Source organism: Nelumbo lutea, chromosome 2 (assembly GCF_056320005.1).
Source record: "Nelumbo lutea isolate HS-2025 chromosome 2, American lotus-T2T, whole genome shotgun sequence".
Taxonomy (NCBI): domain Eukaryota; kingdom Viridiplantae; phylum Streptophyta; class Magnoliopsida; order Proteales; family Nelumbonaceae; genus Nelumbo; species Nelumbo lutea.
In genome coordinates, this window is record NC_142685.1 from 53,829,353 (window position 1) to 53,853,351 (window position 23,999).

Below are 23,999 nucleotides of genomic sequence, written 5' to 3' on the forward strand. Positions count from 1 at the left end.
CTACCCACAACAAACTACCCCGTGAATTGGAAACATCCCCCCTGCATAATACTATGTAGGAGGATAAGATGTTCTCCCTTAGAGTGGTCTTTTCACACAATGTTGACATGGGGCCTACTCCCCAAGCATCTTTTTTCTTTCACATAGTGTGTGCTAATTTGCCTCTGCAGCCAGAAAACCTGCAATTGTATTTTTACATACCACTAATTCGATCAATTAACTATGAGGGTGTTTGGTTCCGTTTACGTTTATTCAATAAACGTTTATTGATGGTGCCACATAGGCACCATCTCAGCATTTTCTCTCTCTTGCTCTTCTGCATACCTCGAAAATTTAAAAAGTGAACTTTGGTTTATGTGCATGCCAACTGTTTGTAGAAGTTATTTTTTGAAGCTTCCACAAACAACCAGGCGTTTATTCACTATTACGCTGAAGTGGCACCTAGTTGTCATAAACAATTGAAATTATTGCATTTTTTTGGTTTTATCAGCAAATAAAGTACAAATATTTATTCAATAAACATAAATAAAACCAAACACATACTATATCATCTTTAAAGTTGAATGTGATGCCCACTTCCAAGCATCTTTTTTTCTTGAGAGAATGACCCACCAGCCCAGGATCAGAATTTATAAACTGAAAATACAATTGAGGTGAATGCCAGATGGGAATTGATGCCAATTTATAGGCGGGCATTAGTGTATAAAGTGGGATTTTTGAACTTTTGAATCAGAAATCTACATTGGACCTATCATACTTCTCCGTTTTTTCTTTCCCTCCACTTTTCTATCTCTGATGCTGAGAAAAAACAAAGCCATCGATTAAAGTAGTGAACGGTTATAGATGCTGAGAAAAACCAAAGGCATGAATGATCATATCACAGGGGGACTGACACGTGGTTGCCTTTGGAAGGGGGCTCTTCCTTACCCTTTTTTCTTTCTTCCTATTTGCACAATGGAGTGGTCGGGCATTAAATGGCACTAAATGTTGATTTAAAATTTTGGATAAAATAAAAAATCTTCCCCTTAATTTTTTTGACAATCATAAAAATCTCTCCTATAGTTTAATTTTAGCAAAAACCTCCTTTCCCTCAATGACCAAGATGGAAAGCATTTTTGTCAACTGAAGAGGAGCAACTGAAGAGAAAAGAACTAGGAAGAGGGGCAACCGGAGAGGAATGATGAACCCAGGAAGTAGGGCTGTTCATAAGAAGGCCCAATCTGACCAAACCAATCAACCCGGACCGACCCAACCTGAGTCGGCCAGATTTTCATCAATACCAGTTGGTTTCGGGTTGGACAAATTTATAAATCGAAATATCTGATCGGTTTCAGTTTTCTTGTCTAAAATCCGAAACCGACCGGAAACCGACCAGGATTTATTGCTCATCAGCACGACCTATCTTATTAAATTTCTCTAACACATGACTCAACAGTGATCATCAAAATAACGACAAAAAGACTACTTGGTTTTTAACTTCTGCCATGAACTCTCTTCTACCACTGCTTGCATGTATCACAAAATCCCGTCTTTCAACTTGTCTCGGTAGCCCGTAGCGCATAGAGTCGAGCTTACTTTTGAGAAACGAAGTTTGAAATAGCTTGGTTCCTTAGCCAGTAGCAGCTTCTCACTTTCTCAGTGCTCCCAGTCCGACTCTCCAGTACTGAAATCGAACTTTTCATGTCGACGCCAGTTTCTATCGAGGTTTGGAACCCAAATGGAAAATACAGAGTCGTCAGCACCAAGCCCATGCCTGGGACCCGGTGGATTCGTCTCTTGACCGAACAGGATTGTCGGGTGGAAGTAAGTAATCTACTTCCTCTTCGTGTCGGATGACTCGGATCGGTAAATTTCATCAATCCATCTATTATTTTCGGATGCGACTTCTAATCTATTTATGTTATTGCTTCTATATATATGCACCCAGAGGAAAACCATCTTGTCTGTGGATGACATTCTCGCTCTCATAGGTGACAAGTGCGACGGTGTGATCGGACAGGTTAGTTTCCTTTTTTGTTTTCTAAGTCCTTTGGATCACCCCTCTTGTCTGTTTGCTAGGGTGTACTTACAGAGACAACAGCAGACTGATCTGTGATGATGAAAATTGAAATCGACCGAAACCGATCTAACCCGATTTAAACCGATCATGTTGGTTTTGTCTATCAGTAGGTCAGTTTCAATTTCTACCTCAGGTAACCCGATTAGATTGAATCGGTTGAAAAAACCCCAATAAACCGATCCAACCTGACCCGTATACAGCCCTACCAGGAAAAACAATTTCGATCCCAGTAGAGAGGAACGACGAAACTAGGAAGAAGGATTTTGGTCCCATTGGAGAGAAACAACAAAGCCAGGAAATACAGGTCCCATTGGAATGTGAACCATCTACAAAAAAGAGAAGCCAAAGATAACAGGATTTCACTTCCTGGTCGAAGCCAAAGAGAACTGTCTAGCTTCCAGTCAATGATCCGTTGGCCCAAGTGGTCAAACCGCCGACCTATTCAATGTTTGATCACTTTTTATTTTAATTGTTTTTTTATTTTTTTAGTTTGAGCGGGTCATTCATTCTAACCTGACAATTAAACGGTCGACTCAGAAACCAGCAGCCAGAATAGTTTTGACTATGGGTCAATTTTTAAAACCTTGGTATTTTCTAAAGTACTGCAATCCTAGACACTTCCGTATGCCATTAGAATTAGACCCGTTCCAACATGCCTACCACACAAATTGACACTCAACGAATTTGCATTTGTGCCCCACTGAGCGCACCTTATACGTGCCCCACATGCACTTCTCTTCGTACATTGGAAACATCTCGTATATGTATGTAGGGCGTGCTCTGTGAGGCACCAATTTGAACTCACACTCATCTCACGAATTAGTGCCCCATACGGCGCGCCCTATAGTAGAATTCAGATGAGTTGAACGCGATGGTTGTTCAACATGATGTGGAACCAATGAAAATGTTCCATGTAAGGTTTTAAATATCAGATTGGACACAAACCCATTTTGGCTACCAGTTCCTACGTCAAATGGTCTGACCATCCGATTCGAATATATGATCTATTTTGATTTTAAAAAATATATAATAAATAAATAAAAATAATGTGCGTGGTGGTGGGTGAGTCACGGCAGGAATTGCAGGTGGCGGTAGAGCTGGCGAGCTTCTTTAGCGCGTGAATGGCGTTCAACGTGTTGTTGATATACACGCTGGAGTTGTTCCCGACGTGTGTGAGGAACTCGGCATTGCCGATGGTTAGGCAGGCGCTGGTGTTCGGCGAGAAGGCCGTTTAAATAGAAGTTACAGACATCATCAGGCATGAGAGGACAAGCATGTTCTCGTGACCGAGAGACGAGTCAACCAATGTGGCGAGAACGAGTCCACCAGCGAGGCAGCCTACAAAGAATGATGACGTCGGTAACTCGGCGATGGGACCAGCGCAGGCGAGGTTCCATTCTGACAAGATGGATGTCCGTGACGTCTTATCCCAGGCCATGCATCCTTGAGAAGTAAGCAGAGGTTGGCGGTAGAGTTGCAGGAGGGGTCACCGGGGCGAGAGCAGTGCCAGGTGGGCTCGGCGTCGGTGAAGGTCTGCTGGGCGTCGAAGACCCATGCGAAGGAGACCAGGACGGCTTGCAGGAGCTGAGCCCACCCGAAACTTCCTATACACCGTTCGATGGTCTCGTCTAGAGAGGGAACGTGTTTCTCGAGTCGTGGGGTTTCTGGTTTAGCTTCCGAGTTGGATCGGGAGAGAAGCGGCGTTGTTGAATCGGACATCTATACGTTGATTGTTGAGATTTGAGTGATATACACATGTACTACTGGCAACTGAGTTGAGTCGAGCAAGCGGTAAGCATGGAGGGCTTCGGCTTTATAGTGCACCGCTGCTACATCGAGGGGCGAGGGGTGTCAGAGTCACAGAGTGAGACCGACCGAATGAGGTCAATCTGAGGTGGGCACATTACTGGGTCCCACGTCATATGTAGGTGTTCGTTCATTATGGGACCAAGACAGGGAGCAATGATGATAATTCCACTTTTGAACTCAAAAGTTTGGGGTCACAGAATTGGAGTTAGACATGAAAAAGATGGTCCCACATGATGATAATCCAGATTTGTCTCACAGTGGAGGGTATTTTCGTCAAATGATACTCTGACCGTCTCCGTCAACAGATCAGCAGGAGCGACTTTGCTGACAAATCGAACTCTTAAAAGGAGGTTTGGTTCATCGTGGTTGTATAGAGAACTGATCCAGCACATAGTTTGCTTGTTTAGACTCTCAAACCCAGTCGGGCTGATTCGAGAAATTGCATTAGTCTATTTCCTTCTCCATCTCTTTCCCCCTTTGATCCCTACTCGACGCAGTTGTTGTTGGATGTTCACTTTTCTCCTCTCGCCAACACTCTGGAATCGTTGGCTTCGATGATGGGTCACCCTTAGGGCTGTTCACAGGTCGGGTTGGGTCGGTTTATTGTAGTTTTTCTAACTGATTCGACCTGGTTGAGTTATTTGACATAGAAACCAAAATCGGCCCAGTGTTAAGCAAAATCGACCTAGTTGGTTTGAATCGAGTTGGGTCAGTTTCGATCGATTTCGATTTTAAGTTCATCCCTGTGATTAGGGCTATTTACGGGTCGGGTTGGATCAGTTTACTAGGGTTTTCCTGACTGACCCAACCTGGTCGGGTTACCTAAGGTGGAAACCAAAACCGACCCACTGATAGGCAAAACCGACCTTATCGGTTTGAGTCGGGTTGGGTCGGTTTTGGTTTTGCTCCTGTACAAAAAGGATAGAGAAGCCTAGAACTAGAAGGAAATTTATTTGAGAAGATGGAAGAGTTGGGAGAGACAAATTAAAAAATCAAATGATGTCTTGAATTGAGGACTTGAAGGGGGCGAACCAAGTTAGAGAATAGAAGAGAAGACAAAAGTTATCAATAAAATAGAAAGTCAAATTGTTTTATAGAAAGAAGGCTGAAATATTTATATTTTAAGAAACTTTCTAAATTCTAATCTAGGTAAAAAATGACATCTAATTCTAATTGTAATTGATTAATGAATTGCCTATTTAGTGTAAAAGACTACGAAACTAAGATAGATACAATTTAGTTAAGTAGGAACTAGAAGACTAGTTAAGTAGGAACTACCGAACTAAAAGACTAATCAGTTCAGGTCGGTTTTGATTTTCACACAAGAAAACCAAAACCGATCTAATATATTGATTTATGAATTTACTCAACCCAAAACCAATCAGCGCTGATGAAAATCCAACTGCTTTAGATTTTGACTAAAGCAAGAGTCCTCCTTTAGAGCATTATAATTAGATTTGAGGTCGTAGGCTCTCTCCAATTGCTTGGTCTTCCACCGGGCTCACCAGTTCTGAAACCAAATGGTGACTTGACGTGGTTGTAGGCCTAGCTCTTGCACTAGTTTCACCATTCACTCTGGTTCGAGCTTGTTTTCAACTTCCAAAATTTTCTCCGAAGCCTTCACCTAATCCACACTCAATTACCTTCTCAAATCTTCTCAAATCTAATTTCCATCTAATTTAGTCTATTGGTTGGTCAGATCTAACAAGGACAATACTAATTCTCTCAGTGTTGATCTTTGTTTCTGTCCTTGCTTCTTCAGTTAAGGGGAAAGGAGTTCGGGAGCCAACAACCATTTCTACAAGAGGGATTTCCAGTCTATGTGAAGCCGGTACTTAGTCCCTTCCTGTACTCATCTTCCTTCACCGTGGGCCTTGCAACATTATTAGTGGGCAAGGAAGAACCAGAGAGAGAAATGAGAGAGAGAGAGAGGAAGGTAAAGAAAGAGAAATGAGAGGCGCGTTTAAATCCTCTGATGCAACTTGCAGCGGCGGTGACTAACCAGAGAGAAATTAGAGAATAGAGGTACAAAGCTCCCTAATTTCACTGACAACATCAACCGACTCCATGGGCGACCACCAACTGGCGATGCCCCATCTCTCTGTCCGTACTATAACCCCATCAGCGACTCCTCATTCGCTGCTCTGATCGCCTTTCACATGGACCACCCCTACTGTAAATCAGGCATACAAGGTCGAGGGAAAGATTTGGGCTAGGTTTCACGCTTGCTGTCTTCTGGGATTGAGAGGAAGATTTGGGCTCGAGTTGCCATGGCTGGGGATATACGTGGCAGATTTTGGATGGGGGAGACCTTTGGTGAACAATGATACATTTTAAAATTTTCGTCCATTAGGGATGTTCGTATGAAGGTCCAACCCGACTAAACCGATCAACCCGGACCGACCCAATCCAATTCAGTTGGGTTTTCATCAGCATCGGTCGGTTTTGGGTTGTATAAAATCATAAACTGATGGTTCGGGTCGGTTTCGGTTTTCTTGTGTGAAAACCAAAATCAATCCGAACCGACTTAGTTCCTACTTAACTATTTAAATATAATCTATTTAAATATATATTTTGATTTTAAATTAAATCGACCTAATCTATTTAAATATATATTTCAATTTTAATTTAAATATATTTTATATTTAAAATTGTTAAATAAAGATATTTCAATTTTACATAAAAACAGAAATATCTGACAACCCAAACTTGCACCACACAGGCACATGGGCCATGGGGGGCATGGATGAACTTAGAGCCAAAACCGATCCAACCCGACTCAAACTGACCAGGTCGATTTTGCTTAACACTGGGTCGGTTTCGGTTTCCATCTCAGGTAACCCGACCAGGTCGGGTCAGTTGGAAAAACCTCAATAAACCGACCCAACCCGACCCGTGAACAACCCTATCGTCCATGTTTAACAACACCGGTAAGACTTGAAGATAATTTTCAAAAGTAGTAAGGGTACCGTCTATTAATTTTCAAATAGTAAGGGTACATGTAGTCAATTAGCTAAACAGAGTTGACCTGATTTCTGATCAAATCCTATTATTCGATCTGAAGACCTGAACATAAGTGACCTGAATTCGACCAAATAGGATCGGATTTCAGATCGGATCGAATCAATGATCTGATCCATATGCACTCTTATCCAAACCATGTATTGGAACCAATATTGCAACTTGAGATGTTCATGTGGGGGTTGGACGCTTTAGTTGTTTAGAGCAAAGTTTAGCTGAATGCTTTAGTTGTTTAGAGGTTCCACACTATGAATTTATTACTGGCGTGGAATCTCATCATTGGTTTCACAACCTATTGAGCTAATCGAATTCCTTCATAACGAGGATGATGTTGGAACCTATTTTGTTTGGATAAATTTCTTAAATTATCCTTGATGTTTAGTTAATCGACTTACTTTACCCTTATTGTTTAACTATTATATTAAATCATCCCTATTGTTTTTGACAATTAACTAATTCTACCCCTATTATCATTAGTGTCCGCTAATGTTCTGTACACATGCGATACCACGTGACATATAAAATTTTTTAAAATCCAATAATACTCTTCATCTCTCTCCCTCTCACTCTTCCCTCCGACTTTCTTGCGAAGAGATGAAACCACCAGCTTCAGATCTATTTTTCGGGAACGACATCTGGAGGTGTATTCAACAAAGGCAGAGCCGGTGGCTTCATATGAGATTTATTTATAGTTTTGGACATCCATAAATATCCAATAGCAACGAACTCTGAAAGCAATTGAGCTTTCCTCTTTGAGTACTCTCTTTGTCTCTCGGATACATGTATCCATCTAACACAGGTTACATGCCAGCAGGACCACCCAAGTTCTCATAATCTCTCAATGGCCATAACAATACCGTCGGTTCCTTGGTTCAGTCAACCCACACCCATCAGCATCCCCAATGGATATGACGCCGACAGACTTTCCAACTCAAACTCATAAAGGGCAGGTCCCTTGGTCCATCGGCCTTTGCGATTGTTGTGATCACTGACATCCCGCTTTAAATGTGTAAAAATTTATGGTTTTTCCTTCTAGCTAGATCTTCTAGGACAAACTTTCTAAATCTTCATTTTGTCATCTGAGACTGCGTGCTTTGTCTTCATTTCGGTCTCTCTCTCTCTCTCTCTCTCTCGATTTCAAGCTCCGTTTGATGATCATCCTTCATACCTAGAATATCAAAACAAACTCCTGTCTTTAGTCCAATAGAAAATCCTAATTTCAATGCCAACTAGGGATCAAAAGATAGATTTTGTTTTGATATAAACCTCTGTCACAAGAAAGACAAATTTTAACGCCAACTCTATCACAAGAAAGATATCTTAATTTCAACGCCAGAAAAACAGATTTTCTCTCCCGGATCCAAATATAACCCTCTGAAAACCCCTAATTTTGCAATGAGACTATAAATTAAGATATTGAATTGAAGGCTAGCCACTTCCAAAAGTGGTAAGGCGATATCCTTCCCTGGCCAATGCACGAAGACAATGAGGGAGAACACCAATTCTTTGGATAACTGATATAGGAGATGAGCTTTCTTTCTTGACTCATCTTTGATAAGCTGAAATCCAGGTTGAGGTACTTGAAGTTTCTGTTGAGTTTTCCTCTTTTTCTTTATTTTGTTTTAAAAATTGGAAGAAGAATAAAGGGTAAAGTAGTCTTTTTATCTTTTCGTATATTAATAATTAGGGTAAATTATAAAGACCCTCCTATACCACGGGGTCTGTGACAAAAAACCCCTTGTACTATGATCATGAGACAAAGACCCCCTTTGGTTAGCTTAAGTCCAAAAAGGCTTTTGCAATATTTTTTTAATTCCCATACTACTCCTATGTTATTTGGACAATTGAGAGAAAAACACTGTTCATCTTCTCTAACCCCATGATACATAAACAACACCAGCGGTAATCCCTTCTACTTCAGATTCTTTCACATTTTTCTCTCTCCTTCTCTCCCGCGATCTCTCTTCTTCCCCAAATCCAAGATTATTCCAATACAAACTTATTCCAATGGCCTCCATTATAAGGAGCATTGTCACTTGCTCCACCCCAAAGCCATAGATGGACCATTGATGTCACAATCACAGATTCGAGCCCTCCACAGATTCAGCTCTTACCGAGTCCAAGCTCCTAAGTTTCTTCTCTTTTTCTCTCAACAAATTGTAATCTCATTTTAGTTGGAGGTTTGGATTGACAAATCGATCGAAAGTGAAATAGGAAAAGGAAGACAACAAGTTTATAGTCTCTCCATCATGTGCTCATAGAAACGCTCTGAAAGACGTAATACCCCGTGTTTTTAGATAATTTAAGAAGGGCAGGAATAACTATTTTACTGGATCTTTGGAGGAAGAACATTGCACTTTCAAGCCAAAACCCTACATTCGTTTGGGTTATTCTGGTAACCTTTTGCTTCTAGATTTTTCTTCCGGTAAACTTTTCTTCTCATATTTCTACTATATGTTTCTCCCCTATTATCACTCCGAATTTATCCCTATCTTTCGTACAACTGTAATTTTGTGGCTTGATTGAGTATTAGGGCATTACTGTCTGACCTTTGCTTTTCCCTGATCAATCATTTTGTCGATTTCTTAATATATCATAGCCACTCTCTTAGGTTAGAGCGTCTTCGTAGGCAGAAGAGCGGCTTGGGTTTGGAGGGGATAAGCAGAGAATCCCTTCTCATGGCGTTGGGCGAAATGGAATTTAGGAAAGCCTTTTGATATTAAGTTACATTGGCAAGTAAGTATATGCTTAGCCCTTACTAACCATCCCACTACTTTTTAGGGGGGAGCAAAAAGAATCGAAAAATTGAACCATTGAAATCGAACCGAAAATCAGTTAATTGAACTGGTCAATTTGGTTTCAATTTGATGTTTTCAAAAAATCAACAGTTTCAGTTAACCATTAAAAAAACAACGGTTAATCGAACCGACCTATATATATATCAGAGAAATACGGATACGCTTGATGCAGAATTTTGAATTCCAACCCCGCTACTACTAGCCCTCTCCCCCCTATATACCACATCCTGCTCGTGAATTTTGCATCAATTCACAGTCAGGATGCATTCCCCCTATACTTTGGGGCTATAAAATTATGATCCGTGCTGATTGGTCATTCTCCCTATATATATTATATTTTATATTTTATTTTTGTTTTTGAAAATCTAATAAATGCCGCTGACAATGAATGAGACTATTCAGTTTGGCAATTTGCAAGTGTTCATCCGAACAGCCACTCTACTCAGTTTGGTCCTCTCTTTCTTTTCCTTTCTTTCCCTTTATTTCCTTCTCTCTCAGACTCTCACTCTCTGTCTCTCTCACTATACTCAGTCTAGTCCTCTTCTCTTCCTGCTTTTTCAGGTGTTCAGCTAATCAATCCTCACTTCTTACGCTTCAGCTAGGAATGACACTCCCTCCATCCCTCTTTGCCTTTTTCATTATCTTCCTTTTTCTCTCCCACTCAGCATCAAGATCCAGCACACCGAGAGATCTAGTTCGTTCATCATGCATCCACGCCAGCTATCCAAACCTCTATCTCCGCACGCTCTCCACCTACACTAGTTCCACCAAGAATGCCAATGACCTCGCACGAGTGGTCATAACTATTAGTCTCTCCTGCGCTCGCCAAGCTCCATGGCAGGAGCAAGAGGCAGCAAGGCACATTGCGCGATTGTGTGGAGCAGTTGCCGGATTTAGTGGACGAGTTGCATGATAGGCTTGCGAAGCTCTGACATCTCAAACGTGCGTTGTTCAGGACTGGTAATTCCTTTTCTTTTTTAATTTTGAGGGCATAAAAAAACCAAAAAACTGAATCACGGTTAACTGGTCCACCACTGGTTGTATTGGTTCGGTTTCGATTTGGTTGAATGTAAAAATCGAAAAAATCAGTTCGGTTCAGAAAATCACCCAATCGAACCGTGAGCACACCTAGTGCTTTCAACCTTCACAATTTGCAGAAACGATCATCGTCTTCAACCTTGAGTGTGCCATTCGGATCTTGTGACCAAGGGTTCAATGAAGAGGAGATTGACAAGAGGATTGTTTCTTCTCAATTCTACCAAATGGCGCACCCAACTGTTCATCATCTTCAACCTTGAGATGAAGAGGAGAGCAGCAAGGCACGAACTGCATGGAAGAAGAAAGAGGAGAGAAAGAAGAGAAATCAGGGGGAGAGAGAAATATGAAAGAGGGGATTACTGCCACTCTTGTTCATGTATCGTGAGGTTGGGAAGATGAACAACGAAGAAAGAGGAGGAGAGAAAGAAGAGAAATCCCGGGGGGGGGGAGAGAGAAATGTGAAAAAGGGGATTACTCCACTCTTGTTCATGTATGGTGAGATTAGGGAAAATGAACAACGCTTTTCTCCTAATTGTTTCAATAGTTATTACATGGGTAGTATAGAGATTAAAAAAATATTATAATGGCATTTTTCAACGGAAGACTAAAGGATCTTTATTTCACGTTCATAGTAGAAGAGGGTCTTTGTTGTAAAACAAATTATAGAGACGGATTTGTCACATACCCCATATAGTAAAGGGTTTTTTTTTAATTTATCATAATAATAAAGAGATTTTAGACAATTGTGAGAAAAGTTAAGGTGATCTAAGACAATATATAAACAATAAAAATATATAATCAATTAGGTAAAGTACAAGGGTAATTTAAGAAAGTACATGGGTAATTTAGAATCGAATACTACTTAGAACCACACGTTGGATTTTGAATTACCTAATTTACCTCCATAACCCATTCGGGCCTCAACAGAGTTAACGGGATTTTAGAAAATTTTCCCGTCCGCGTCTCCAGAAGCTTCTCCCGGTTCTCTTCTTATATAAATCCTTAATTATCTTGCCATCATATTTTTTTTCTGATTTTCTCTCTGCGACGGAAAGGGTGAAGTGGATCAATTCTTTCGGTCTATTGGTTCCTACTTCCTACCTGCCCTATGGTAAGTTTTCGATCTCGATGGTTTTGTGTTATTGTTACATGTTAGATAGGCAAAAATTTTGCTTCGAGTAAACTATGATTTTGTGTTGGTTTCTGGTTTCTACAATTTGTTTTTGAAGTGTTTTTGGTAAGAAATTATGGTTTTTATATTGCTATATTTCGTTTAGTTCTTTTGAAGCGTTTCTCATAAGTAAGAAAAGGGATTTTTATAGCCAATAAATAAATTATGTTTTTTTATATTTTTATTCTGTTATTTGTTTCGTGTTTTTGATATCTGTTCGTTAGGCAGGGTTGAAGGATCTTGATTTATCATTCTATGCTTTTAATGGGCGTTGGTTCTCCTGTTATCATGATTATGTTGGTATAGATGCGTTGCTTCTGATTTTTAGATGAATATTTTATTTTTAATGGTTTAACAAATATGTTTGTAATAGTTTCTTAGATAATATATCATGTTGATGATTCGCGGATAGTGATGATATCTAATTTCTCAGTTTCAAAAAGAAAAAACATCTTTTACTGTTTCTTATTCCTCTTTGTTATGATCTGGGTTCTAAATGGATTTTGCTTCTAAATCTTTTTTATTTTGTGCGGGCGTTTCTTAAATGTGAATTAATAAATTAAAGTTCTGTATTGGGGGTTTTATACCCAGAACTGCAACTGCAAGGCATGTGCTTCCTTGCCCTGATTACTGAGTTTGCCTGTTATTTATTTGCCCACTCACTTTCTTGTATTTTGTTACGAGTGTAATCTTTACTGATCTTATATCCTATTATTTCAGATGTCGTATTCCAGACGATCAAGGTGTGTCTACATTCCTGGGTTTATTTCTGAACGTTGATTTGTTGCCGGGAAATCTTATTCACCATGTTACGTCCTTCGTTTTTTTTTTTGTTTTCTAGGTATTCTCGCTCTCGTTCCCCATATAGGAGGGACAGTAGATCTGTCTCAAGGTCTCTGTCAAGATCAAGGTCCAGGAGCCGATCGAGGTAATGGGGCTGCTACCACCAATCTGTTGTTCTTCTATTTGGTCATTTGGTGTTGGCCATATACTGATGTTGTTGATTAATGTTATACCTTCTTGTTGTGCAATTGTTGACAGAAGTCATGATTCAAGTGAGGTGGAAAATCCTGGTAATAATCTATATGTCACAGGATTGTCCCCTCGGATAACAAAGAAAGAGCTTGAAAAGCATTTTACAAGTGAAGGAGGAACGGTATGGCGTGCAGCACTAATAGTTGATACATGGTTAATATTTTTTTCCAGTTTTTTTTTTTGGTAATACAAATCACCATATCCATGAGCTAAGTGCAAGGGTTATGCAGAGGAATAACTAAATTAGCTGCAGTTGGAGCTGGATGTTGTGTACATCTTAGGGCTTTGTTTTACAATCCATTATTGGATTGCTGAGTGTGGTTATACTTTTTGCTGGTGTTCTCATTTCTCTTATCATGTCTTCCATTCACTATGTAATTGGGGTTGTATGAGTGTGTTTTCTATGTAGTTGATATCATGGTTAGGTTCTAGTAGATACCAAATTTTTACCCTACTGGGCCTACTCATCAGACTATGTGACTCTTACAGGTGATAGATGTCCACCTCGTGGTTGATCCTTGGACAAGAGAGTCTCGTGGTTTTGGGTTTGTCACAATGTCAACTGTTGAAGAAGCTGATCGCTGCATCAAGTATCTGAATCGCTCAGTACTTGAAGGTCGGGTCATCACCGTGGAGAAGGTACAACATTACATTTTTTTTATCTGGTAATTTGAGAGCTATTTTGTTGGATAATTGGGTTAATCTTCAAGTCAGAATCATTGTTAAGGTTTATTGGTAGTTTCATTTGTTACTTTGAGTTTTGAGAGATTTTGCTCTTTTTCCCCTGAAGTGTTTTTGGCAGCAGGGTAGCTGTGTGTAGCAGCTCTTCACCAAACTCCAAAAGACTTATCACAACCTTAACAATCAAATCAAACTCATCAAGCAAATACCAGACTATTTAAACAGAGGGTTGTATGCCCTGCATTCCTCTCTTTCTGAAGCAGTTCCGCATGTTCAAATTTAATTTATTGTTATTTGTTGCAATTTTTGTACCATTGTTTGTATGTTAACTTTTTGGGAAAATTTTAATGGCTTTTGGTTTTCATTGGCATCTGCATTGGCTTGGTTCTGAATGTCTATAGTCTCACATTTTATATTCTCCAAATGCACAGGCAAAGAGAAGAAGAGGCCGAACACCAACCCCAGGACGGTATCTTGGAGTGAGAACCATCCGAGGTGAGGTGGTCTTACCCTTTTAAGTAGTTTCTCAAGTTCAATCCTTCGCTTCAGTATCTTTACTTTTGCAATTTTGTTATCATTTGCAGTGCGTCGTCGATCTCCCAGTTATTCTCCGTATTATAGGAGTCGTTACAGTTCTCCGCGTTATTCCTCAGAAAGGGACAGAGATAGATCATACTCCCCTTATTACAGGCGGCACAGGTCCTACTCTCGATCTTTGTCCCCCTACAGCAAGTCACCAGTTCGCAGGCGACACCGTTCCTACTCCTCAGATGACTCTAGGTCATACTCACGACATGACCGATCAGTCTCACCTTACTACAGGAGACGCCACCGACCAGTCTCCCGAAGTGTTTCTCCAAGGCCGAGAAGGAGCTCAAGAAAAGGCTATACACGTAGTCCATCCCCCAGGCTGAGGAGAAGCTCGAGGAAGAGCTACTCTGGCAGTCCTTCGCCAAAAGCAAGGAGTTCAAGGAGGAGTTACTCCCGGAGTGTCTCCCCAAGATCAAGGAAGAGTTCGAGAAGGGGCCCCTCTGGTAGTCCTTCACCCAGGCGGCAGAGAGGCTACTCTCGAGAAAGTTATTCCTGTAGCAGGAGTGTGAGCTCGCGGTCAGCATCTAGGTCCCAATCTCCTGTATCAAGGACCCCTTCACCAGCCTCGCGGGACTGAAGTTAAAACTTCTTGCATTGAGTGCGTAAGGTTGATGTAGCTTTTTATTTATTTATTTGGTAAGAAAGTTTGATGTAGCTTAGGGCCTCCTTTTGTTTGCTTAGCTAGTCCTACTGCTGTATATGCGTGAACATTTTTCTTACTCTTTTTTCAGATAAAAAGATCAATTCGTGGTTTTGTTGGCATGTTTGTTTTTAATGTTATAAAGATGCTATTTTTATTTTATTTTGCTTTGCCGGAAAGATCCAACTCTTTTTATTATTTCATCTGGAAGGGATCAACTGGTTCAATCCTATTCTTCATCTTCAGCCCCCTTCATCTTTTTCCAGGCACCATACATTCTCGGTTGTAGGGGGGTGGGGGGGGTATTCGGTTGGTAGGTGACTGATTTCGGATTGGTTTTATAATTTTTTTAACACGAAATAACAAATTGACATTCCTTGGGTATTTTTGAATTAAAGTTATGGTTTGTGGATCGAGTGTTTTTTTTTTCAAGAATATTAAAATGGTTACATTCTCCACCAATTTTAGATGAAGGTTGTTTGACTTCCCCACTTTTTTTTTAATCTTTGAATAATAACGCTCAGTGGTCTTTTTGAGCTAAAACCCTGCGACACGTAGTTGTCTGGATTAAATGGTCTAGTTTCTATTTGTTTGGAGAGTGGTTTGTCTCAAAAGGGGTCTTTTGGAGAAACGTCAAATTGACCATTCCTGCTTTAGGAGGTTAAGTAGTAGGTAAGTTTCAGCATCCTGACTGATGTGGTATTGATTCGTGTATAAACGGTGGTATTTTGTAACTTTCAATCCAAAATACTCGTGGTTGAAACTCGGAAGACGAGTATGTCATACCTTAGTCTAGTCTTCGCAAGCAGTATTAGAAGGTTGATTTATCCAACATTGGTCCTATCATTTGGGGTTTTGGGAGGGTTTAACTTTTGACATATTGACTTTTTAGGTCATTGTCTAAACCTATTCACTATTTCTCATTTCTCTTGAATGTACCTGACTTCCCGAAACCTCAGAGAATCCTTGTTTGCCTTTTTTTTTTTGGTTCTTTTAAGCACAACAGAAGCATTATGTTTATATATTCAGAAAAATTTGTACAACCATGCCCCTGTGAAAGGAGTTTGAATTGCAATTCTCTTCCCCTTTTACATGCTTTTATAAGCTAATTTAAGAGCCTATCTCATTTTGCTGTTTACATACATGATTGATGAGAGGCCAAAAAACTGAGATAGATCCAAGGCTTCAGCCTGGTATATCTTATCACGCCAGTTGCAACTTGATTAAGGATGATTGATAACAGAAACTATATACGAAGCGTCAGAAAAGATGGTTAGTTGTTTGACTTTGGCCTTCATGTGTTTTTCATACTGTATGAGAGCTTTGCCATTCAGATTCAAAGGTATTTTGAGCTTGCGATGTGCAACCTGTATCTGCTATCACCCTGCAGTTTTGTTTAACTATCAAATAACTGGTAGTAGAACTATGTAGATGAGATATATACGAACCATCTATATAGAGAGTGTAGTGTGAGTATGTCTGTGAGGCAGTTGCTGTGTTTTTTTCCCCGAAGAGCTGGTTGTGGGATTTGATTCTGCATCAACGCTGGAAAACCAGCTAACACACTAACGAGCCAACATGTTTTGTTGGCTATTGCTATAGGATCATTGCCGTAGGATCATTTGATAGAGCAAGAGCAAAGTTTCACAGACCTTGACTATTGCTATAGGATCCAGTGTAGCATTTTCATGCCATCTCTTGTTTCGAGCATTCGATATGAGCTAGAGCAAAAACAATATTTTCTATGACCCAAATATGCTTGATTTTGATGGTGAGCATAACATGTTTTGTTGCCATGCAAATATGATTTCATGGACCATCTTGGATTCAGAACCTTGATAAATACCCACATGAAGAGCAAAGCTGACAACCTTGGCAAAATGACATAAAAAATGATGAATCCTGAATGGAATCTTTTAACTTCCACAGACTTCTATGGAGTATGAATCACTTGACCTGAAGAACTGGGTTGAGTGTAGGAAGAATTTATAAGCACAGATTTAATAGTGTGAATGGGAGGGATTTACAGTGTTGCCATAGTCACTCATCTTGCTGAAATTTGTGTAAGAGCTTGTGTGTATTCCCCACTTGGCAGCGTCATATCTCTTACAAGTAATGCTTTTGCCGTTGGATATCCTCCATAAGTATAAGGAACCCATGGTTCATCAATTTGTTTGCTATGACATAAAAAAAAATCAAATGAATTAGTCTCAATTAAGGAATTTTTGTTATCAAGCTCCACTTTGGTGAACCATTGCACATGGCGTCAAAATCATGCTTGATATTTCAAAGACAAAGGACTCTTCCTCTCTCTCTCTCTCTCTCTCTCTCTCTCGTTACTGTGAGATTGGCGATTGCAAAACATTCATACGTTATTTTCTTTAAACGTATACAGACAAACACATGGAGGGCCTTATTTGTATTCATTTAGGTTGTAAATTCAATCTTGACTAAGTTCGATCATGATTCAGAATCTCTTTGCTTGCTTGTAAAATGAAAGAAAACGAATGTTTTCTTGAATATTTCTATTTTATCAAAATGAATTACTGAATTTGCACTTGGTTCAGTTTTGTAAGCATTGGGTAAGAATACGTTTTTTGTATTAAAAATGAAAGTAGATTTGTTTTTTTCTTTTTCTGACATTTTTTGTATTTAACACAAAAAAAGGCAAATTTTTGCAATAAAAAAAAGATAGATTTTAGTCTCGGAATTCATGTTTGTACCCATTACCATCAAATATGTTTGACAAGATTTGTTTTTGCACTTTTCCATACACAGCTGAAACAAAGATATCTCCCTAGGAAATTTAAGAGCCACGTTCAACAACCCTCACTATGAAGTTATCAAAAACAACAATCCTGACCATCAAGGTTTGCACAATTGTTGGGTTGTTCCATTGCGATCTGGGTGACAAGGGTTCAATCTTGGAAACATTCTCTCTATCTGTAGGGGTAAGACTATACATCTATCACTCCTCGGACATTATATTGGTGAGAGTCTCATGCACTAGGCTGCCCTTTTGGAAATTGGAAGCTGATTGTTTGAAGATTTGTAGTAACATAACCAAAGAGAAGAGAAAAAAAAATCCAATTATGAAGACATTATCATCATTTTACGTATCAGTTCTAGATGACTCGGCTTTTGATGATCATGGGCGATTCTGAGTCAAACTGCCCGAGTCAGCTCAATGGCGTGGAGAGTTGGGTCACTGCATATTGAGACAATGAAAGCTACTAGTAGTGTATTGAATGCTCTAATGGATCGATTGCTTGTTCACCACAGATCATTGTCAAAGAAAAAAGGTATCTTCACAAATGCAACAACTACTACATCTTCCAAAGCTAAATTGAGATTGCCCCTCTTGAATTTTTGATTTAGAAAGCAGGAGGCTACAGTAATGATGGTACCTAATCTGTTCTAGACAAGGTGCTCAATAATTGAAATAATTGAAAGGGAAAAATTTTCTGACTGATAAGCTTCCAACTAAGGGCTCTTGAGGCTGGCAAAACATTTTAGCAGCAAGAGAGGTTCACCAAAAAGGGGTCCTGCTGGGCAGTTAACTTTGGAACAAAAGTTAAGATTTGGGAGGATTCTTGGCTGCATCAAACAGAATCATTTGGAGTAATGGGTTCTAAACCAAATGCTCTAGGATTGATTTGGGTTAAAGACCTAATGGATGATAGTGGGAGAAATTGGAACACTAGGTTGATTGATGAGAATTTTGGAGAGAGAATTGCTAAAAACATCATAAGCTTAAATCTGGCTAGGGGTACTTGGGAAGACAAACTTAGGTGGACCTATCACCCAAGGGGTCTTTGTACTGTAAAATCTGGTTACTATGCCTTAATTTCAAGTTGCAGCAGTCCAATAAACGTGGGTGTAAAGACTGGAAATGAGGGGGGTTTGGAAAAAAACCAATGGGCCGAAATCTGGAAAGCAAGAATTGATCCAAAGATAAAAAAAATTCATCTGGACATGCTCCCAAAATGCCATACCTGTCAAAGAAAACCTCTACAAAAGAACTCTCTAATGATAATAAATGTCCTATCTGCCTTTAGCATTTTGAAACTATTTTACACTATCTATTTGAGTGTGGTCATGCTTAAGCAACTTGGTTTGTATGTCATATTAACTATGTGGTCTCCAGGGGCAAAGTTTTTTCTTCTTTTAAACATTGTCTGTTTGATTGGATATTTGCTTGAAAGTCAGTGAAAGAAAGGATGAGCTAATTTCTTTCTCTTTCTTGCTGCTATGGAATATTTGGAAATCTAGGAATATTAAAGTATTTGAAAATTCTGATCCAACTCCTGAGAGAGAGAGAGAGAGAGATGACTTCCCAAGTAGAATCATGAAATTCTTCTCTTCATCATCAAAACCTTAGTCAGCTGCAAACCATTTTTTAGGAAGCACCAGAATTAGGCCATTTAAAACTGAATGTAGATGGGAGTTTTTTGTGTCCAGGTAGCTCAAGATTTTGAGCAATGCTAAGGAATTCTGATGGGACTGTGATAGCAGCAATTTTTGGTAAATCCTCAGCCTCATCTCCTATCCAAGCAGAAGTGGTGGTAATTCTCAATAGCTTAGAAGTTTTGAGTATGTTCAAGGATGAAGCCCTTTTAGTGGAATCTAATTGTTTGGCTCTGGTGCAGACTTTAAATAGAAGAAATTTTGATTTTGTTTTGGATGCAAATTTCTTGTGCATGGACATTAGCCTGCTTACTGAAGATCTGTCGATTTCTTTTGTACATGTAAATAGGACTTGTAACAATGTTGCACATGTGCTGGCCAAAAAAGGTTTAAAAGAGTCTGGGTTGTTTGTCCATGATCCACCCGGATGGATCCAAGTTATGGCCAACCAAGACTTAATTAGACCTTAATTTGTGGTACTTTTTCTTCTCCTTTGCTATCTAATATATATCTCATATTGCTTTTTTTACCAAAAAAAAAAAAATCTTAGGCCTCGTTTGCGTTTCTAGAAGTTAATTATCCAAGTAGTGCATTTATTCATGTTCTTTTATTTTTCTATTGAATAAGACAATAATCATTTTAGCTATAGAAAGCCGTTATTAAAAGGGACAATTTTGTCCCATTCAAGTGTTGACAACTCCCCCTTCCCAGGTGGAAAAGTTATTTACCCATGTGAACATCACTTATCCGGGTAAGTGATACCCAAGAAAAATAAATTTTCTATAGATTCCTCATAAATCTGAAAAAAAAAAAAACAACATGAATATTTTGGTCAATGAGAACCAAAATCCCATTGATCAACTTTCTTCCTCTCAAAAAAAAAAAAAAAATGAACAGACCCTCAATGAAAGTAGTAGTCAAATTGCCTATGGGTACATGAACGAGATTTTCAGGTTTGAAGAAACTTTAAATGGGTCCTCAAGGCTCAAGGCTGGTTAACTAGCTGGGGCTGTTGTATAGACATAAAATTTCCCCTGTTTCAAAGGCTTTCTTGACAAAATATCAAAGCTATTCCATATCAAAATATAATATACGAATGATCCATCTTTGGATGCCATAACTATCATTAAAATTTGAGCCCTTAAATAATTTCCTACTAATTCAACCATGTCCTCGTAACATATGGATGCTCCATGCTCCATGTGAATGAAAAAAAAAAAAAAAAACATACGAGATCAATTAGCAAGGCTCAGATTTTTCTGAGGTGTTCTCTGAAGTGCAAGTTCTTTTGAACTGCAACGCACCCATCTATTATTTTCCCAGCTAGCTATAGCTTCCTTGGAAATGTCACAGAATAAAACAGAGGAATTCTTGACTCAATAACTCGATGAACAATTAGCCAAGTATGAGTGGCTTTGGGCTACACAGAAAATAAAAAATAAAAATCCCCCAATTTCTCAGGCATCTTAGTCCAACATCCATCAAGGTCATTTTTATAGTTGTCACTGATATGGAAGAATTTGCATGACGAAAATAAGCAAAGGAAAATTTTGTTATCTTCTGCACAGTGATCATATTGTATTTGGGTTTGACTATGATATGGAAATTATATCTTATTCTTTAGTCCATTATAAGCAACCAAATAACTGCATCTTATTCTTAGTATGTATTTGGTATAGTTTCCGTTTATTAAATAAATGTTTGTACTTGATTTATCTTTAAAATCAAGAAAAGTATTTGATAAATTGTTTATGGACAATTAGGCATTACTAAACGCCACATCAGCGGAACAGTGAATAAATGCTCAACTAATGGGAGAAGTGTTAAAATCAAATTTCTCTCAATGGTTGGTGTGCACATAAATCAAAATCCATTTTTGTGAATATCAATGTATACAAATGAATATAATGGAAAAAATACTGATTTGGTGATGATATGACAATATATTAATGAACACTTGTCACAAAACACAGACAAAACAAAATACACCATAAGTTTTAATAGTTAATTGTAATAGTTTAAACATTTTCTTTCCGTGAAAAACACAGAAAATTTATTAGGCAAAAATGGTACATCAGACAGGACTAGGTAATCGATAGGTAGAGGCTAAGGACTAAGGCCACGTTTGGGCTAGGAGGCGGAAATAGAAATTTAGAAAGGAATCCCTGATCCAATGTATTCTAGAATGACCAGCTCCTAGTCTCCAGTCATTCTCCATTCCGTACTCCATGCAGCTGCAGGTTGCTTTTTGGAGCCAAACAAAATGTCATTTCCCATTTCACCCAATCCAAACACATCCTAAAAAAATGGATAGTTCTATAGAACTGAATCTTGGGGTCTATTTGGTTCTCAGTTGGAATTGGAATCGGAATCCGAATCAGAATTAAAATGTTCTATTCCTTCCACCTGTCTTGGTTCAAATAGAAATTGGAATCAGAATTGAAATCAGCTGAATTGGATTCTCATTTCCAAGGGAGGGGAGGAAATGGCTATTTCTCAAATGAAAGAATACCATTCCATCATAAATGGGAATGGGATTCCAATTTTGCTCAACCAAACAGTTAGAATCTGATTCTAAGCCCCTATTACTATAAACCAAACGGACCCTTTAGATTGTCTATTAACATCTGCAACTTTTCTGAGGCCGATGCTAATTTCAAAACACAGGTTCTGTATCTATCAGTTTATATCGTTGTCCACATCAACTACCTCACATATGGGAAATTAAACAAGACAAAGCATTCAATTAACACATTAAATAATTAAAATACTATTGGAGTTATTTATGTCAAAATTAAGTAAAATATAAATGAGCTTTTGGTTGTAAGAACCAAGGCAAAGAATTTTAAATTTTGACTTGTAAAAATTTTATATTTATGAATACCAGATAAAACATTAAATGTCGAATAATTCCTAAAGATTGAGTAAAGGATCATTAGCTTCTGTGTATATATGTAACAAAAAGGATTTACTTCTCTGTTTAGCCGATGCAAGTTTCAGATCCTGTTTCCACTTTGACATTCTGAGTCGAAGCATTTTCTCGAGGAAACAATGCAGGCCTCAGTTTTAAACATGCATAGCATATAGAGCTTAACAATTCAGTGGAGCACCGAGATGAAAAACTGATAGGTAAAAATAAGAGAAAAGCAGAAAGTTGAGGGAAAATTCTTAAGGAATTTCATCAATTTTATTTAGAATTTGTTTACTTTCTATTTCTCTTATGTTCCATCAAACTAAACAAAGCCTGAGAGAGAGAGAGAGAGAAGCCATAGCCATAGGATCAATTTTCACAGGGTTGTACTCCATATCTTAAAGAATTTTCCAAAGTGAAAAATGTGCCTTTCTATTGTGGACACTATTCTCCCCTTTCTAGTACTTCCTTTCCAAACACAACTCATTAGACCTCCCCAGTGATCACCCCACACTGGCTTTATCATTGAAATGAAAAGAAAAAAAAAAAAAAGAAAGAAAGACTACTCAATTCTTGCTTTTATTCTACTCTCATACCTTGGAACCCCATCCAGATGTAATGATGATTTGCCTCTTCATATTATAGGTTAGACTCTTTTTGTAAACTCCAATGCCAAATTCCTGAACAATGTGGTTCTCCAACACTCGGGAATATTTAAAATAGCAATCCAAAGATCAAATCAGAATATTTGTAAATCCCTAAGAAGGTCTACCTAAGAATTGTCCCATCTATGCTTCTATGCCTTGTCCTCCTTTAGTGACATGCCAAACCCTAAATTCCTTCTTGGGATTCCTTCAAATTAAATATATACATGAAGTGCACCTTTTGTCATTCTGTCTACTCCTGCAAGATTGTGAAAATTTATCAACAGATAGCATATATTGATCCCTAAATTTGAAGGTTTGATTTGTTTATAGTGGGATTCCAGTCAATATAAGGTTTTTAAAGTGGGAAAACTGGAATTGTTTTCGTGTGTGAGGTATAGGCCTTCATGAGAGTTGTTGGCAAAAGAAGATCCATCATCAACATCAACAAACAAGAATCATAAATTAAGATCACATGGTGATGGTGTGAATATTGCCTTTCGCTATCCATTTATATCCTAGTAATCATGAAGTGTTGCTTCTCTTTTTCTCTCCAAATTCTGGACTACATCATTTACATATAAAATTTCTTCTTGGATATATAGCCTACCAATGTAGGGGGTGTTCCTACAACTTGAGTGTTTTTGTTTTCATTTGTTTTTGAAATTGCTGACAACCCCCCTCCCCCCCCCCCCGCCCCCCCCCAAAAAAAAAAGAAAAAAAGAAAAAAAAAAAGAAGAAAAAAGTGTTTTGTAAAGCAAAAGTAAATTGATTTTGGTTTCGTGTTTTTGAGAATCATTAAAATAACGGTTTTTAAAACAATGGCCAATTTTGTAGTACAGAAATTATAAGATTTATAGATTATGATATTAAATAATCAGATGAAAACATGTTATCTCTAAGTCAGAAATTCAAGAACATATTTTTAGTTTCAGTTTTGGAAACGATAAAACACATATATAACCAAGTACATGTTTTCTATATATTTGTTTTAACTTTTAAGAATCAACTCAAGCCAGATGGCTTTAATGATTTTGTAACTTACAACAAGATAAACAATTCAAATTAGAGAATACCCCCATAGAATTTTCTAACTAGAATGACAATGGAAAGAAAAGTAATGATTTTAGTGCTTATGGTGTATGTTAAGACTTCACTAAACTTTGTTCGAACTGTAGATAAACTTAGAGGGAG

General features: G+C 38.5%; 1 protein-coding gene and 1 long non-coding RNA gene across 3 annotated transcripts; both read left to right on the top strand.

The window, feature by feature from the left end:
• The first annotated feature begins 9,852 nt into the window (after window positions 1–9,852).
• Window positions 9,853–11,327, top strand: LOC148870754 (uncharacterized). The gene is made up of 3 exons (XR_016107153.1): window positions 9,853–10,132; window positions 10,249–10,647; window positions 10,777–11,327. It is a non-coding gene; the product is annotated as an uncharacterized LOC148870754 (long non-coding RNA).
• A 332-nt stretch (window positions 11,328–11,659) lies between these two features.
• LOC148870755 (uncharacterized) lies at window positions 11,660–14,965 on the top strand. Of its 2 annotated transcripts, none has more exons than XM_088969384.1 (7): window positions 11,660–11,836; window positions 12,617–12,639; window positions 12,738–12,824; window positions 12,938–13,052; window positions 13,421–13,570; window positions 14,044–14,107; window positions 14,197–14,965. In XM_088969384.1, the coding sequence occupies exons 1-7, from the start codon at window positions 11,834–11,836 to the stop codon at window positions 14,778–14,780; spliced, it is 1,026 nt and encodes a 341-aa protein (XP_088825510.1). In that variant the 5' UTR covers window positions 11,660–11,833; the 3' UTR covers window positions 14,781–14,965. The 2 variants fall into 2 exon arrangements, with proteins under 2 accessions (XP_088825510.1, XP_088825511.1); XM_088969385.1 differs by having other exon boundaries at window positions 12,941–13,052.
• The last annotated feature ends 9,034 nt before the right edge of the window (window positions 14,966–23,999 follow it).

What these genes read in the sequence shown, in the direction of transcription:
- LOC148870755 (XM_088969384.1), top strand. An exon ending in TCGTATTCCAGACGATCAAG is followed by an intron (nt 12,640 to 12,737) that starts GTGTGTCTACAT and finishes TTTGTTTTCTAG; the next exon opens with GTATTCTCGCTCTCGTTCCC. An exon ending in TTACAAGTGAAGGAGGAACG is followed by an intron (nt 13,053 to 13,420) that starts GTATGGCGTGCA and finishes TGACTCTTACAG; the next exon opens with GTGATAGATGTCCACCTCGT.